This window comes from Eschscholzia californica, unplaced genomic scaffold, assembly GCF_041429995.1.
Source record: "Eschscholzia californica isolate CP2 unplaced genomic scaffold, dmEscCali1.0.p SCAF_1, whole genome shotgun sequence".
NCBI classification, from domain to species: Eukaryota; Viridiplantae; Streptophyta; class Magnoliopsida; order Ranunculales; family Papaveraceae; genus Eschscholzia; species Eschscholzia californica.
The window spans coordinates 86,939,805-86,956,829 of record NW_028238198.1 but is presented as its reverse complement, the minus strand read 5'-3'; the positions used below and the strand labels follow the sequence as shown (position 1 = coordinate 86,956,829).

General features: G+C 37.0%; 2 protein-coding genes across 2 annotated transcripts; both read right to left on the bottom strand.

The window, feature by feature from the left end:
• Positions 1-684: 684 nt before the first annotated feature.
• LOC147570665 (uncharacterized) lies at positions 685-15,579 on the bottom strand. The gene is made up of 6 exons (XM_086657203.1): positions 14,657-15,579; positions 14,410-14,584; positions 12,625-14,022; positions 1,493-2,082; positions 928-1,388; positions 685-784 (listed from the first exon to the last, which is right to left on the bottom strand). Exon 1 carries the CDS (start codon positions 15,562-15,564, stop codon positions 14,689-14,691), a length of 876 nt encoding a protein of 291 aa, XP_086513329.1. The 5' UTR covers positions 15,565-15,579; the 3' UTR covers positions 685-784; positions 928-1,388; positions 1,493-2,082; positions 12,625-14,022; positions 14,410-14,584; positions 14,657-14,688.
• Positions 12,796-14,609, bottom strand: LOC147570666 (uncharacterized; the record flags this gene model as incomplete). Its single annotated transcript, XM_086664661.1, has 3 exons — positions 12,796-13,437; positions 13,528-13,948; positions 14,401-14,609. Coding segments are annotated over 3 exons (1,272 nt in total), but the record flags the coding sequence as incomplete, so codon positions are not given.
• Positions 15,580-17,025: the final 1,446 nt, after the last annotated feature.

The following is a 17,025-nucleotide window of genomic DNA, read 5'->3' as shown; positions in this document are numbered from 1 at the left end:
GTCCATAAACAAATACATGAGTTTCATATTCTGCTTCATCCTCCGTTTTTTGACTGACGATCTCCCTGCTTGGCTATCGGATTTTTTTTTAAAACCATACTTGAGTTCATGGTATTGACACGTGATGGAACAATGTTTCATGTCCTTCTCGGCTACTCTCGGCCGGGTGCCCTTAATACTACCCATGAGCTAAAACGTAATCAACAAGATTAACTTCCATTTACCTGTGCATAAAGCCCTGAAATTTTCTGCAGAAAACAAAAGATAGTTAAATAAGATAGAAATTTTAGAAAAGTCCAATTACCATGTCAAGAGTAAAGCCCTGTGAAGTTGATAATAACCGTCCAAAGAACAAATGTTAAACCATAGCATGACAATTCTACCTTCATAAACAATCTTTGAAATGGTTCGTCAAGTTAGAACTTGCACCCTATTGTAAGCCCAAGAGTGGGTTTATGTGGAATCGAAAGGCATCTTATTGATGCATTAAGAGTTTCATAGCTGGAGAATGTTTTTCTTTTACAATGCTTTTTGGTGATCTTTTGTATACTTCTACATGCACCAACAACTACTAGAAAAAACGTTGTCAAATTTCCTTTTACAATGTCTCACAAAAATTAGGCGTGAAGAAGTCAGAAGGAAAGCTTGCAATAACGTTACTGAAAGCCGAGAGAGCAGGATAAGTAACATCAACAGATGGAAACATATACCATTGTGCACCTCTTATTGATTTACATAACAAGGACATATTCGAATACCAAATTTCTTCATCAGAAGACCAAAACTATGATTGAATTTCTATTATTTCGTTACGTAATTGCAATTCATAAAATCACAAATCTCAGTTCATCGCTTGATAACATTAGTAAAACATTAAACAAAAAACATCAGATCCATTCCAAACAACGGGCCAAAAAATGGACCAACTAACGAAAAAAAACATCGAATCCGTTCCGAACTATAGGCGAAAAAATGGACCGAACAATATAGATGAGAAAGATGCTTCTTCGTCAGACCTTTTTTATGCATCCCTTACTAGTTGTCCCAATGTGATAGTTTGAAATGACTTGTCGGAAAAAGATCTATTTGAAGATAGATTTACAGATACTTGTTCCATTGTAGGTCTTGTTTGCGGATCACCACTTAAGCATGAAAACACTACCTTAAAAACATGCATAATATCTTTTGCAAAATCATGATCACTTGGAGGATCCATTCGTTGATCCAACAAATCTTTCAGTATTATGCTCTCGCCCGGTAAAAATTTTGAAGGTGAAGACACGACGAAATGAATTCACCTGGATGTGCTCCCATCAATACTTCCAATGCCACCACTCCAAAGCTATAAACATCGCATTTCTCTGTGACCTTCATTGTATAGGCAAGCTCTGAACAAAGATATTTACAAAAAAAAAAACACAAACCTTATCCTAATTAATTTCTCCATATGTGAACAAATCAATAAATGGGAGCGATGATGTCTTTCTTTTACCTGGAGCGATATATCCGTGGGTTCCTGCAAGTGAAGTTCAGTTGGATGAATCGGGCCTTATAAGTCGTGCAGTACCGAAATCAGACACACGAGCTTCGTATTCAGAATCTAGTAACACATTGTTGCTCGATATATCTCTATGCACTAATGGTGGTTTGCAGTCATGGTGCATATAACTCAGCGCATTAATCACTCCCTTAATAAATCTAACCCTCTTTATCCATGTGAACTCCATTACTAGTTCTTCGTCACGTAGAACATGTGCCAAACTTCCCTTCTCTAGATACTCGTATACCAAAAACGAGATTCTTCGTGTAACCTGTGAACAATATCCGTAAAGTTTCACAATGTGCCGATGTCGGATTTGTGTTAATGTATGAATCTCGTTTTCAAAAGATTTGAGGTCAAAAGATCCAGAGTCTTCATAGAAGAGTGAAGTTTCTTAATTTACAGCAAAAACTTGACCTGTTGAAAGATTTGCTTTGTAAACACCTCCATACCCTCCTGTTCCGATACAATATTTAGTATCAAATTCCTCAGTGGCTTTGATGATATCTTCAAATACTACTTTTCCATCGTAATTCCATATTGTGTTAAGTTTACGATTATATAATAATCGGAGATAGATGAACATGAAATAAAGACACGATAATTTAACGTGGTTCGGTCGAATACTCAAGACCTACATCCACGGAGAAATAACTCTTTATTCATAATACACCACATACAATTGTACGTGGGTTTGATCGGTTACATTGGTCAGACATAACTCGATGAGTTTGAATCCTAGAACCCTCTCCTATTTATAGATAACTTTGGGTTTAGGGTTTCCTAGTTTTTGATTACTAAACTAAGAAATAATACAAAATCTATCTAATATTACCATTAGATAGTTACAAGAGATATTCTGAATATAAGAAACTAAATCTTCACATATCTTCAATATATCTTCAATATATCTTCAAATATCTTCAATATTCTGAATTCTTCTTGATCGTCGGATCTCGTCTTCTCGATCCGTCACGTACATACACGTATATTATTTGTGCAACTTATTTTGACCGCCGGATCTCCTATTTTCGTTCCGTCTTATGTAATGTATCCTATTACCCCCCCCCGCAAGTTGGAGCACGTAAATTTTGAAGTGTCCAACTTGGAGAGAGAAAAAGGAATTACTTCTTGATTCGCCGTATTCGTCTTCTTGCAGCTCTTAGATTGTGGATGCGTTGGAAGATTATTGAACGATGATTAAGTCACAACCAAAAGGTTGGTAGTTGCGGTTAAAAAAATTGAGCGAAAATCAATGACAACGAAACTACATGTATTTTTCTCATGTATGTAAAGTTGGTCATTGTATGAAGAAAATGTCAACAACTAAAAGGTTGTGATGATCAATATCTTGTCGTATAAAAACGTCAAGTATGAACTTTAGGAGTGATGATAGGCCTAAAAATAGGTCTTTCCCCAAGTGTAGGGGTCAAGTTATAGTATTTAAAATAAAATCGAGTATCGTTCCAAAGGACAAGCTATTTTACCTAAATCTTGAATTAAAACCCCCTTTCAAATTTTCGGTTTGATTTGAAAACTATTTTAAAAGAAAACAATAAACGACTAAAAGAAATGAATTCAAGGTGAGAAAAAGGATCGAGGGTTTTCGATTTCACCACATAAATGAACCACTTAAGATAAGCATTCAAGCAACAAATCACCTTTTTTTTATAACTCAAAACCTAGATTAATGAACTAATTAGGTTTCGGATGATATTCTTTAATAACACGATTCAAAATCAATAATGTTTGATTGACTATCATATAAAACCAAATTTCTAAACTATCATTCATTATCTAAAAGGCATATCTCATCTAATAACTCAATAAAAGCATGAAATATCTAATTATAATACATGAATGATAAAAAGATCATAGAATCAACATGAAATGACAATCAATAGGCATTGAAGCTCAATATAAGGATTCATTGATTAATAACATATCTCAAAATAAGCCCAAGTATGGGTTTCCTCTACACCCTAGATACAAGATTAGCTACTCATGGAATCTAAAATAATATTCATTGAAATTCTAAAGTAAATGGAATTACAAAAGATAATGAAAAGAAATCACCAAAAGAGATTTAGATCCATAGCTCCTTGTGCCTCCATGTTGATGTCCAATATTAGCTCCAAATGTTCCAAGAATATTACCCAAAACTCCAAATAATAGCTTTTTAGAAGATGAAAGAAGAGAAATTTAGAAGAGAGATAGAAGAAGTAGAGATTTATGAAGAAATTAGAAGTTTGGATGAAGAAATTAGAAGGTTAGATGTAGAGATTAGAAGTAGAAAGAAATTAGAATGAAGAGATGAAGGTGGTAAAGAAAGTAGTAGAAGAAATGGATTTAGGGTTAGAAGAGGGAAGGAGAAGTGGCTTAGAAATTAGAGAAGGAAGCCTTTGAGAGGGATTTTAAGTCTAGAGAGAAATGAAAGAGGTAGAGATTTATTTATAGATATGGGTTGATGGCTAGGGTTTTAAGAGTTAATTGGGAGAAAATGGGAGAAAGAGGGTTAAAATAGGAAGTTAGGGTTGCTTTCTACTCAAGAAATGATTTCTTATTTTTTTTTTGAGCGAAAACCATTCTATTAAATGGATAAAAGATACAACATCAGTTCCGGAAATAACATAAACGTTACAACAAGGTCCTGAAATGTAAGATAGCGCAACAAAGGGGTTAAACTACCAAACTAGGCACATTAAGGGGTTAACGCTGCATCCGCCAACGAGTGGGCCACTTGATTCGAATTCCGTCTACAATGCTGGAATGTAACGTGTCTATTCCTTGCGCGTACACGTAGGGCTTCCAGCTCCGTCGATAGGCGCCACGGGGCTATCTGGGCATCGTCAGATAGAAAAAGGGTTAAAACCCTAGAGTCTCCTTCTATAATGAAGTCATTAAGCTCCATATCTTCGCCGAGCTCTAACCCTAGTCTGTATCCAATCATCTCGCTTTGGAGAGGTGAAATCGGTTCGAAGATCTGCGTTTTCGTAAGGATTATTGTTCCTCCTGAATCCCTTGCTACTGCCGCCGCACCTGCTTGAAGATTTCTAAACGCTCCATCCACATTGATCTTAATGATCCCTTCTGGAGGTGGTATCCATTCGTCAACCTGCACTATGTTAGCATCTGATGAATCAATTAAAGAAATTGAGAGGTACCTGAGTTCTGATTTGATCGACACCCAACATCTTCCGAGATCTATATTTTTGGCGTTGATTACCACATCGTTCCTCTGTTTCCACCATTCCCATAAGAGAAGAGTGTAAGTAATCCACATTTCATTGGATGATTCATAATTTTCCAGTAGTTCCTTTAGATTTCTTATTGGATCTGTTGACAGGGAGATAATCTTATGGTTGTTCGTCATGTTGATCAGCTCTTTCAGCTTCGGGCAAGATCCAAACAGATGAGGTATAGTTTCTATCTCATCTTGTGAGCAAAGTTTACAAAATTGAGGAATACCTTCGATTCTTTTAGCTATATTGTTGAGAATTGGAAGTCCATCATGTATCATTTTCCATATGAATATTTGTACTTTAGGGATCATGTGTTTTATCTTCCAAAATTTCTTCCAAGGGAAGTTTGAGGCCACAGTGGAATAAGTAGGTAAAACCTTTATTTGTTGATAGTAGGATTTTGTGCTAAACTTACCTTGCTCTGTTGGTTTCCAAATCAATCTGTCTTGATTATTACTCTCGAGTAGTTGGATTTGTGTGATTGCTTCCACTGTCTCTGGTTGGAATACTGAGGTTAATAGGTTGATGTTCCATCTTTTGGGTTGTTGAAGAATTAAATCTTCAACCCTACATATGTTGTGAGGAAGAGGTGTAGTTACTAAAGGTCTATGATCATGAATGTTTGGTATCCAGGGATCAGTAAGAATTTTGATACATGTTCCATCTCCCACCATCCAAAGTACATTATTTTGCATAGTGGTTTTAGTCTTCATGATTGACTGCCAGAAAGGTGAAGCAACATTAGGTTTAGGAGAGTTCCAAAAGTCATCATCTTTCATATACTTTGCTCTGAGTAGTTTACACCATACTGTATTGCCATTTGTAATAAGTTTCCATGTCATCTTTGCAATGAGGGCCTCATTAACTTCAGCCAACGATCTAATGCCGAGCCCTCCATTTTGTTTTGGGCTAGTAATGATTTCCCATTTGATGAAATGCATCTTTTTGTTTTCACTGTCATGCCCCCACCAAAAATCTCTTTCCAATCTTTCTAGTTGTCGATGAATATGAGATGGCATTAACTGTGTACTGAAGGGGTAAGTACAGTAAGCATTTAGTACTGATTTCAATAACACCGTTCTTCCTGCTTGAGATACTAGTTTTTGTTTCCACCCTGATAAGGATTTGTGATACTTATCAATTAGCCATCCATGACTTTGAATTCTGTTTCCCGGCTTTAGTATTTGTGCTCCCAAGTATTTGGCCTGATTATTCATTTTAGGTACTTGTAATGAAGTTGTGTATTGTTGTTGTATGATTTGAGGTACACCTGAGCTGAAATGAATAGAGGACTTGTTGAAGTTCACTGATTGTCCCGAGAAGCTGGAGTACTGTTGCATCAAGGCCTTGATGGCGTTCAAGTTCTGATCCGTGGTGGTCCCAAAAAGTATGAGGTCATCTGCAAAAAGTAAATGAGTGATAGTTGGGTTGTTTTTATTGATTTGATAACCCTTGTACATGTTTGTGGACTCATACTGATTAATAAGAAGGGAGAGTGCTTGGGAGGATAGGATGAAGAGATAGGGTGATAATGGGCACCCTTGTCTCAGACCTCTAGTGGCTGAGAAGTTCCCATGTAATTGACCATTGACCTTAATCCGAAAAGTAGGTGACGTGATACAAGAGTCGAAGGAGAGAGAACGTCTGCAGCGGAGGATTTTCAGTTATACCAGTGCGCCACCTTTTTAGGAAGAGCTTTCAGTTATTTCTGCGGTTTTGCCGAGGATAATACGGTTTCTAGGCAGTTTCCGGCCTGGAAATTAGTTATTTTCTTCTGCCTATTTATTTTCGTCACCCTATAGGGGCTTTCATCATCGAGATTTAGTCTCAATTGTTATTACTGTCCAACATTTCTTCTCATTTCTGTTCTTAAGTTCATCAACTCTTTCAACACATCATGGATAATCAGGAATCACACTTTATTCGTCAATTCGCTGCTTTAACAACAGAAGATCATGAACCTATAACGGTGGCAGGGGAGGATTTACTAGCACCAGAATTGGAATTAATTAAAAACGGTGTCATTTGGTTCCAAAGTTCACGGAGAATCGAAACAGGAGTAGCGATGCAACGTATATCTAAAGTTTTAAATGGCCCTAATAAGTTCACCCTTACAGAGATCAGGGAGAATGTATATTTGATTCGTTTCACCACTGCGACGGAATTAGAAATGGCGATTGAAAGTGCACCATGGGTTATTCAAGAGGAACTCATCATCATCCAGAAATGTAAACCAGATTTAGCACCGGCAGACCACACCTTCGACAAAGTCTGGTTCTGGACCCAATTTCACGGTATCCCTCTTCGTCACTTAAATGGTACTATTATTAATAGACTTGCAGGTTCTTTGGGGAATTTCACCCCCACTACACAGGAGGAAGTATCTAAATGGAGTGTCTATGGACGGGCGAAAGTGGAGTACGCAATTGACAAACCATTACCAAAGCGAGTCAATCTACGCCTCTCCAACACTCAATTGATTTCAGTTGAACTCCGAATCGAAAAACTACCAAGATTTTGCGCTTCATGTGGCTTTATTGGTCATTCGTTGAGGTTTTGCTCGATTATATTGGCCTTTGGAGATTTACTCAAACAGAATTTGTCACTCGAACAACGTTCACTGGTCTTAAAGGCGATGGAACCAAAGTATAATGACAACTTCAAAGTCCCTTTCATGAATCGTTTCCCACCAAAAGAGATAGGGTCATTTACTCGACAACGCCTAGAAGCGATGGATACCGACTCGACTCGGTCAAATGAGGAAGTTCCCGCTGATAATATATCTTTTACTAACAAATTTGGAGAATTATTGACTCATTTATCTCAGGTTAAAAGGAGTAAAGTTATAACGGAGGATGGAACGGCGGTGTCAATTCCGGCAACCCAAATAGGAGGGATAACATCATTTCAAGGCAGTGGAACAAGTTCACCTCAAGGCATGAGGGAAGCAGAACACAATCAGATGGAAGGATTCATGGTGGACAGGATGCGAAAACAGTACAAGAGAAATGTTAAGTCAATATCACAGGAGGTTGACACAACAAGGGCAGCGGCAGCCCGAAAGCCGCCAGAGTCATGAATATACTTGCCTGGAATTGTCGTGGTTTGGGGAATGACCCGACAAAGGCTACATTACAACAGTTCCTCGTAGCTACTAAACCAGATTTAGTGTTTCTATCCGAAACTCGTCTATCTACTATGTCTAATTTATCTTCTTTAAGTTATTATGGTCTTGTTAACAATCACCAGGTCCCCTCGGTGGGTCGTAGTGGTGGTCTAATGTTATTATGGTCTATTAATATTAATGTTGCTTTTAATTATGTCTCTTCCAACTTGATTCATATTTCTATTACTACTACTTTACAACCAGACACATGGGACCTGTTTTGTATATATGGACCTCCTAGGGTCCAGGACAGACGACCTTTCTGGAATGACATTCTCACCCGTATTCGTCACACGTCCAACCCAATTTGTTGCATTGGTGATCTGAATGCATTAGCTGCAAGATCGGAAAAATGGGGGGGTTCTGATAATATACCCTTCTTGTCTCATTTTCAGGAATTTATGAACGACTCTTGTCTTATGGACCTTGGATACAATAGCCCAGCATACACCTGGACAAACGGAAAATCTTTTCAACAACTCACGCGTGAAAGGTTAGATAGGGCTCTGTGTACGTCTTCTTGGTTATCGGCATTTCCAGAGGCCGGAGTTTTCCACCTCCCTCGATATAACAGCGACCATGCTCCGATTCTATTAAAGCTCAAAACTAGGGGACCACAATTACAAACTTCCCCAAAATTTGAATCCTTTTGGGTCAAACACAGGGACTACAACCAACAAATTCAAAATTCGTGGGACTCGACCCAAGGGTCATTTCATGATAAAGCTAAGGTGGTCAAAGACTCCCTTTATGAGTGGAGTCGTCAAGCTTTTGGGGTGGTGAAAAACAGATTAAAAATTCTAAGGAAAAGACTCCAAGACATCCAGACTCTTATCCCGACAACACATTTAATCGAAGTAGAGAGTAAAATCCAAGAAGAGATTCTCCATTTGGAAGAAATAGAGAAAACAAGGGCAGAACAGCGAAGCAAATCGAATTGGACGCGAAATGGAGACAGGAACACCCAAGCGTTTCACGCCGCTATGACAATGCGAAGGAAAAAGAACAACATCCTTCAATTAACCCTACAATCAGGGATTTCGACCACTAATCAAGAAGAAATAGCTAATGATCTCATTGTTTTCTTTCAGAATTTGTTTCAGGCAGAGCCAGTGACGGCCCCACCACCCGAAATTCTTGCTGCATTTAAAGTGTTATCGACTGAAGCCCTCGGCGACATCTCAAGGATCCCAACTCAGGAGGAAATAAAGGCTGTGGTTATGAACATGGGAGCTCTAAAAAGTCCGGCTGATGGACTATCTTGTTACTATTTCCAACATAATTGGGATTTAATGGGAGCTGAACTCACTGTCTATATTCAGAACGTATTCAAATCAGGTTTTATCGAGCCATCTATTAACTGCACCACTTTAGCCCTTAATCCTAAAGTTAGTAATCCGAGTTTCGCTTCGGATTTCAGACCTATATCACTTTGCAACACATTATACAAATTCATCACGAAGATTATTGCTAACCGGCTGAGACCCTATCTTGAACAGTGTATAGCTTGGACTCAAAATGCTTTTGTCCCTGATCGACAAATCACGGACAACATAATCATAGCCCAAGAGTTGATTCATTCCATGCACAAATCTAAGTCTAAGAAGGGAGCTTTTTGCCTCAAAATGGACATGGCGAAAGCTTATGACAGGGTTAACTGGGATTTTCTCAACTTAGTCCTAATGGCCACAGGTTTGAGAAATGATTTCTTATTGGTTGAACATAAAGTGAGACAAAAAGGAGGGGCATTTCTGTAAATTCAGGGACATAAAAGTGGGAAAAGAGGGGACCACATGTTGCTGTCCGGTTTGTGCATCCCACCAGCCAGAATGGTGCCCGAAAGTGTCCCACCAGTCTACATTGTTTGACTCCAACTTTGACTATACATATCTCACTCTTTCGGACTCCGAATTGACTTCCGTTTTCTCCTACGAGCTCGTCTCGGACTCTACTTTTCACTCGTCACTGACCTTGTCCAAATTTCCCAGAATACCCTTGTGTCCAAAAGACCAAAATGCCCTTCAAGTAACTTTTTCTCATTTTTAACCGTTTTCACACCTAACTCCGCAAAAGACACCTAATCATAAAAACCAACCATTTTATTATAATAAAGACTCGAAACGAACTAACTTGGCTAAATTAAACGACTCAGATGGGACATTTTCATGACCCATCAAGTGACAACAAAATAATGTTGTTTTGTTTAAAATCGACAAGAAATCATTGTCGTAATTGTCAAAAAATATTGGAGAAGAAACAACCAAAAAGATGGTCGACATTAAATTCATTGCCAAAAAAATGCAAGATCGATATAATTCCGAAAAAATAGAGATATTCTATTCATTGAAAAGATATTCTATTTGGTGGAGAAACATTCCAAAATGTTATTTGGTAGGAAAGACAAGTCATCATAGATGAAGTATGAGTTAGAAAATGTCACGGGAGAATCCGGAAATAGAGGTCAACATAGATACATTCTATTTGTGGTGGGAAAATCCAAAATATAATTGGAAGAAATAAAATAATCATAAGAAAAATATGATTATGAAAATTTCGCGGATTAAATTCCAGAATTAAAATCCAAAATAGGAATTATTTCTCCATTGAAGAGAAAGTCCAAAATTTTGGTAGAGAAATAAAATTGTCGTAAACAAAGTATGCCTTTGGAAATGTCACGGATTTATCGGAAAGAAAAGTCAAAATAGAATAAATTAATCTATTTTAGTGTCACAAATAGAAGAGAAAGTGACAGAAAAATTGTGTCACAACTACAAAAAGTTGGATATAGGTGACATTAGAAATCTGTCACAAAATAATTTTCCAACAGTGAAACTGTGGCAAAAGTTTGTCACAAAAACTGTGGCATAAACAGTGTATGGTTGCGACAAATTGTGGAAATAACAAATTCGTCCCAAAACTGTAACATTAGTGACAGTAGAAAATAGTGTCACTTTCTTTTGGATGAAAAACAGTGACAGTGTACAAACTGTCACTGGTCTAATAATGTCACCGTCACAAATAATGTGGGGAAAGAAACTGTCGCAAATACTTAATTTGGGGAAATTTAGAATCTTCTAAATTAGGGTTTACCAAAAGTGGGAAATTTCTCAAAATTGGGTTTCCTAAATCAGAAGTTAATTGAAAATTAAACAGAAATCATCTGTGATGTGTATGAGACTCCAAACCGATGATTGGTTTAATCTATATCAATCAAACACGACCAAGAATAGCCGGTGAAGAATCGGTTTGTAGAGAGAGAAAGGTCCGAAAAATATGATTTTCGGGTTTGAAAATCATCAAAAAAGATATAAGATAAGTCGAAATATACCAGTGATGTGTAGTAAAGTGGGTTATTGTCGTTTTCCGATGAGAATTGAAAGTCCTACCTATGGTGCTTGCCGGCAGTTCTCGCGGGAGAGGACACCTCTCGGGAAGAAGAAAGCAAGAAAGAAAAAAGAAGCAGGGGGAGGTTTTAAAGGCGCCCTTGTTTATTGCTATGCCCACCATGCCCTTTACTAAGTTGGCTCTATAGGGTGCTAATGGCATAAAATAGGGACATCTATAGAAATGCTTAGAAAAGATCTTGTTCTGTGTGAAGTAGACTACGTGAGTGGTTTGGTATGCCGGGGTGTTGATGAATGGGGTTTGTTAGTCAACTTTAGGGGGAACCAAACAGAATTGAAAATCTATGATTTAGTGAAAGAAAAAAATTTCTTGGCAAGTGAAAATAATTTAGAATATGAAAAATATACTCTAACCTTTGATTGAAGAAGAAATCTTTGGTGCATTTTTGGTGAGAAGAAATAGATCGCTTCCTCTTTTACTTCATTTTCTTGCCTCGTGGATGAAACGCAATCACAAGAATAATCTTAGAAAAGATAAACTAATCGACAAAGCGATTGAATGATAATTGAATCACAACTATAATAAAAGTTGGAATTTTGCGTCTCCTTACAATCCGATACTTGATGAAAGCAATGAAAGGAGGATTAATCACACGAATAAAAAAAATCGTTGAAATTTGATAATCACAAGAATAACTTGGGAATAAAAAAAAAACGTCAAAGTAATTGATCGATTATAATATCACAACGAACAAAAAAACGTTGGAAATTTTGCGGAAGCTTAAATCAAGAACATTAACTTGCTCATGATACCATGTAAATTCACGATTACATAATAATCGGAGATATGAACATAAACTAAAGACACGATATTTAACGTGGTTCGGTCGGATACTCAAGACCTACATCCACGGAGAAATTACTCATTATTCATAATTCACCACATACAATTGTACGTGGGTTTGATCGGTTACATTGGTCAGACATAACTCGATGAGTTTGAATCCTAGAACCCTCTCCTATTTATAGATAACTTAGGGTTTAGGGTTTCTTAGTTTCTGATTACTAAACTAGGAAATAATACAAAATCTATCTAATATTACCATTAGATAGTTACAAGAGATATTCTGAATATAAGAAACTAAATCTTCACATATCTTCAATATATCTTCAATATATCTTCAAATATCTTCAATATTCTGAATTCTTCTTGATCGTCGGATCTCGTCTTCTCGATCCGTCACGTACATACACGTATATTATTTGTGCAACTTATCTTGACCGCCGGATCTCCTATTTTCGATCCGTCTTATGTAATGTATCCTATTATATTGAGAATACATCTTTTCTTATGTTTTCAGATTCTCTTTGTTCTGTCAGTTGTAAATCTCTTGCTAATCTTTTACTATAACGAGAAAAGATAGCAAAAAGTAACAACAGAAGTATCAAAAAAGCAAAGAGGGGAAGTAGAATTACGATCAAAATTTCATGTTTAACCATCTTTCACTTTTCTCCAATGGAAGAATTGTTGCATGCTTTTAGACCTATAAAGTTATTACAACATAAGCCTATATTGTTCTTGACTGCATCAAATGAAGCATTGGTGAACGCCTTCATGTCTGGAAGCGGACCACTCAATTTATTGTAAGAAACATTAATAGCGGTCAGACGAACCATTCTAACAAACGAAGATGGAATTGAACCAGAAAGTTTGTTACGTGAAAGATTCAACGTTTCTAACATGTCTAATTTCCCGAGATCTTGTGGTATTTCTCCAATGAGTTCATTCTGACTAAGATCCAACAAGATTTGTACTGACTGCAAGTTCCCCAGCTGATTCGGAATGCTTCCATTCAACTTATTCGTGCTTAAATTAAGAGAGATCAACTTCGAACAATCTCCAAGTTGTGTTGGTATCGGCCCGCTTAACAAATTTGTTGATAGATCAAGCGTTTCTATGTTGGATAACATTCCAATTGTTAATGGCAACCTGCCTGAGAGTCGGTTATTCCTCAAACTGAGGTAGATCAAAGATGATAATTGGAACAACTGCTTCGGAATTTCTCCGGTGAGATTATTTGAATGAATATAAAGTTCATTCAAACTTTTTAACTTCTCGAATTCCATAGGTATTCCGCCAGTAATCTTGTTTTTAAACATTAGAAAGGACGACAATTATTGGCTCAACCCCCATTTTTGGGAAAGTTCACCGAACAATCCATTGTTTCTCAAATTGATACGGTGGAGGTTTGGATACACACCAAAAGCGATTGATATATTGTCAATGAGATTATTATCTGCAAGGTCAACGTGTCTTATGCTGGTGCAGTTTTTAAGGCTTTTTGGAATCGGACATGTGAACTGGTTGCTGAATGCAGCAAACCATTGAAGTGATCCTCCTTTACATACGTTGTCTGGTAAATACCCTGATAAGAAATTCTCCGACAATGCCAATTTGACTGTGTCAAGGTGGTTGAATTCATATGGTAATGAACCAAAAAAGTTGTTATTTTCAAAGTTTAGGACATTCAAGCTGCTCAAATTTCCTATTGAAGCTGGAATTCTATCACTGAGTTTGTTACCACTCAAAAAGAGCTTACCAAGAGACCTTAACCTTCCAATTTCTCGTGGAATGACTCCAGAAAGTTGAGCATAGAAAATACATAGATACTCTAGGTTAGTGAGATTGCATAAAGAGTCGGGGATGGAACCAACAATATTGTTATATGACTGATGGAGACCATCAAGATGGGCCTCACGGCCAAACTAGTTAGAGGGCCTCATGGCCGAGTCCATTAGGGTTAGAGTTTAGGAGTTTCCATGTTTTAGTATTTCCTACTAAGTCTAGGTTTAGAAGTTTCTATATTTGAGTATCTTTGATATTTAGGAATCCTAATTTGAGTCTATCTAGAAGTTTCTAAGTTCCTATAAAAGGAAGTCAGGTCTGTCCTTGTTATTCAGATCAGAGAATATTATCAACCAAGTTTATTATTAATCAAATTATTAATCAAGTTTATTGTTTATCATTATTTTATCAGTTTTATTTCGTTAGTTTAGTTTATTAACAATGGTGGATTCCATTACTTTTACGCTTCCGCAACAATCTACATCAATGACATATCTAAGGATGAAAGAGATCTTAACCCTCCTATATCTCGCGGAATGATCCCAGAAAGTTGATTATTATAAAGAGCTAGAGTATTTAACTTATCTAAATTGCATAAAGAGTCAGGTATGGATCCAGAGAGATTGTTATTTGACATATCTAAGTACGTAAGAGATCTTAACCTTCCTATATCTCGCGGAATGATTCCAAAAAGTTGATTTCGATAAAGATATAAAGAATTTAACTTATTTAAAGTGCATAATGAATCAGGGATGACACCAGAGATATTGTTATATGACACATCTAAGTATATATGTAAGCGATCTTAACCTTCCTATATCTCGCGGAATGATCCCAGAAAGTTGATTTTTATAAAGAGCTAGAGAATTTAACTTATCTAAGTTGCATAATGAATCAGGGATGGGACCAGAGAGATTGTTAGATGACACAACTAAGTACGTAAGAGATCTTAACCTTCCTATATCTCGCGGAATGATTCCAGAAAGTTGATTTTGATAAAGAAATAGAGTATATAACTTATCTAAATTGCATAATGAATCAGGGATGGGACCCGAGAGATTGTTGCTTAGCAAATAGAGTTCAGTAAGAGAACTTAGCATTCCTATAGAAGATGGGATTGAACCTATGAGGTTGTTTTGGGCCAGATCTAGGACAACAAGGAAGGGTAGATCCCCAAGTTCTTTAGGAATGTGACCAGAGAATTGATTGTCGCCAATACCAATATAAGTTATTCTTTTAAGATGTGAAATTTGAGAAGGAATTGAGCCGTAGAGAGCATTCAAACTCAAGTCTAGACTAACAATGTGAGGGAAAGCCGAGAAGTTGAAATGATAGAGCGTACCTTTTAAACCCAAACCTGTTATATTCACTCCGAAGATATTTCCCTTGTTGTCACAAGTGATTCCATACCATTTGCATTGATAAGTCCGTCTCTTCCAAGACTGTAGGAGAGCTTTGGGTTGACCACGAGTTTGGTCGGGAAGGCTAGATTTCCATTTAAGAAGAGACTCTACTTGGTTTTGTTCTTCAAATACCGCATTTATTTTCCAAGTATTAATTGAGGAACCTTCAGAAAAAGCCGAAACAAACTTGGAAAGTAAAATAAAGAATAGCAACAGTCCAACAAGAATATGTATTCGCAACATATTTGATTTGTCTATCGTTTTGGGTATGGGTGGGTCATTTTGATGCAGCTATAAATAACAATTGGAAGCTCTCTCTACATAAGATTATTGTCAAGTAAGAAATGATCACAATAGGATAAAAGATACAAAGACTTAGGTAATGAAGTCAAGGTCTTTCATTTAGTGGAAACATGGTTTTGTAAAGAAAGTAAAGAAAGATACACCTTTATGAGTGGAAGGAAGAGACTTAGGAGGTTTGAAAGTCAAGGTCTTCCATTTGGTGTCCAAGCTTTAGTTGTAGTAAAGAAAGTTACCACCAAATTGCATGCTTTATAGGTTGGACTAAACACTGGGCGGGTACATACATACACCTTTCAACCTGTACTACTACTAAACACCAATGGCATCCCAAATCGAATAATTAAAACAGTATGGGTTCCGAAACAAAACTCTAAAGCACCATTCCCAGATTAGTTGAACACTACAGAATAGAATCCAAATCAGTTTTTCTTTTGGTCGACAGGAACAATTTTCCTAAGTTTTGTAGAACCATTTTTTATTTTGTGACTGTTAGTGCGTCTCATTCACTCACAAGACTGTGTCTAAAACTCGTCTTGAAGGAGGCACCTTTAACACTTAAAAGGGGACACCTTCAAAACTATACTTTTACTCTACCGCCAAAAATAAAATTAAATAAAGAATCTCTCATCTCATCCAACAAAAACAATTGCAACATGTGTTGTGATTTATGATGTTGCAGAATTACCAGTTAGTTAGGTTTCTTCGTCCCACTTGCTCGTCGGTAACTCTCCTGAATCTGCAATAACAACCTTCTTCCTTGGTTTCCCGTTATACGTCCCAGCTCCTCCTTCGATTGCATATACAGTGTCCACCCCTTGAATAACTCTTCCAAAAGCTACATGTTCCCTTATAGTGAAGTTGGTTACCACTAAAGCCATTGTTTGGCGAGATAAGTGTTGCAATAGTTTTTGTTGGATGAGACGAGTGATTCTTCTTTTATTTTATTTTTGGTGGTCGAGTAAAATGTAGGGGAGTTTGAAGGTGTCCCCTTTAGTGTTAAAGACGACTCCTTCAAGACAAGTTTTAGACCGTGTCTTTGAGTGAATGAGACGCCTTAACAGTTACAAAATAAAAAACAGTTCTATAAAATTAAGGACATTATTTTCTGCACGCGTCCTACAAGAAAATAATAATGGAACCATGATTTTCCTAAAAAGAATTACTTGTTTTTATGGTATTCCCGTTGACGCTTTACTTTTCATCGACGCTTTAGTGTACTTTTTGATGGTATCTTATATATACTTTTGAACTTATCAAATCGTTTAGCCAAACAAATCGCGATGTCATCGTTGACCCTGTTTGTTGGAACACCACAAACTTCTCTTGCAAGTAAGTGCTCAAGAAGTGTCACAAAGAGTTGGGAAAAGTATTGTTAAATATGCTTCAAACAGGGTCGCCTTT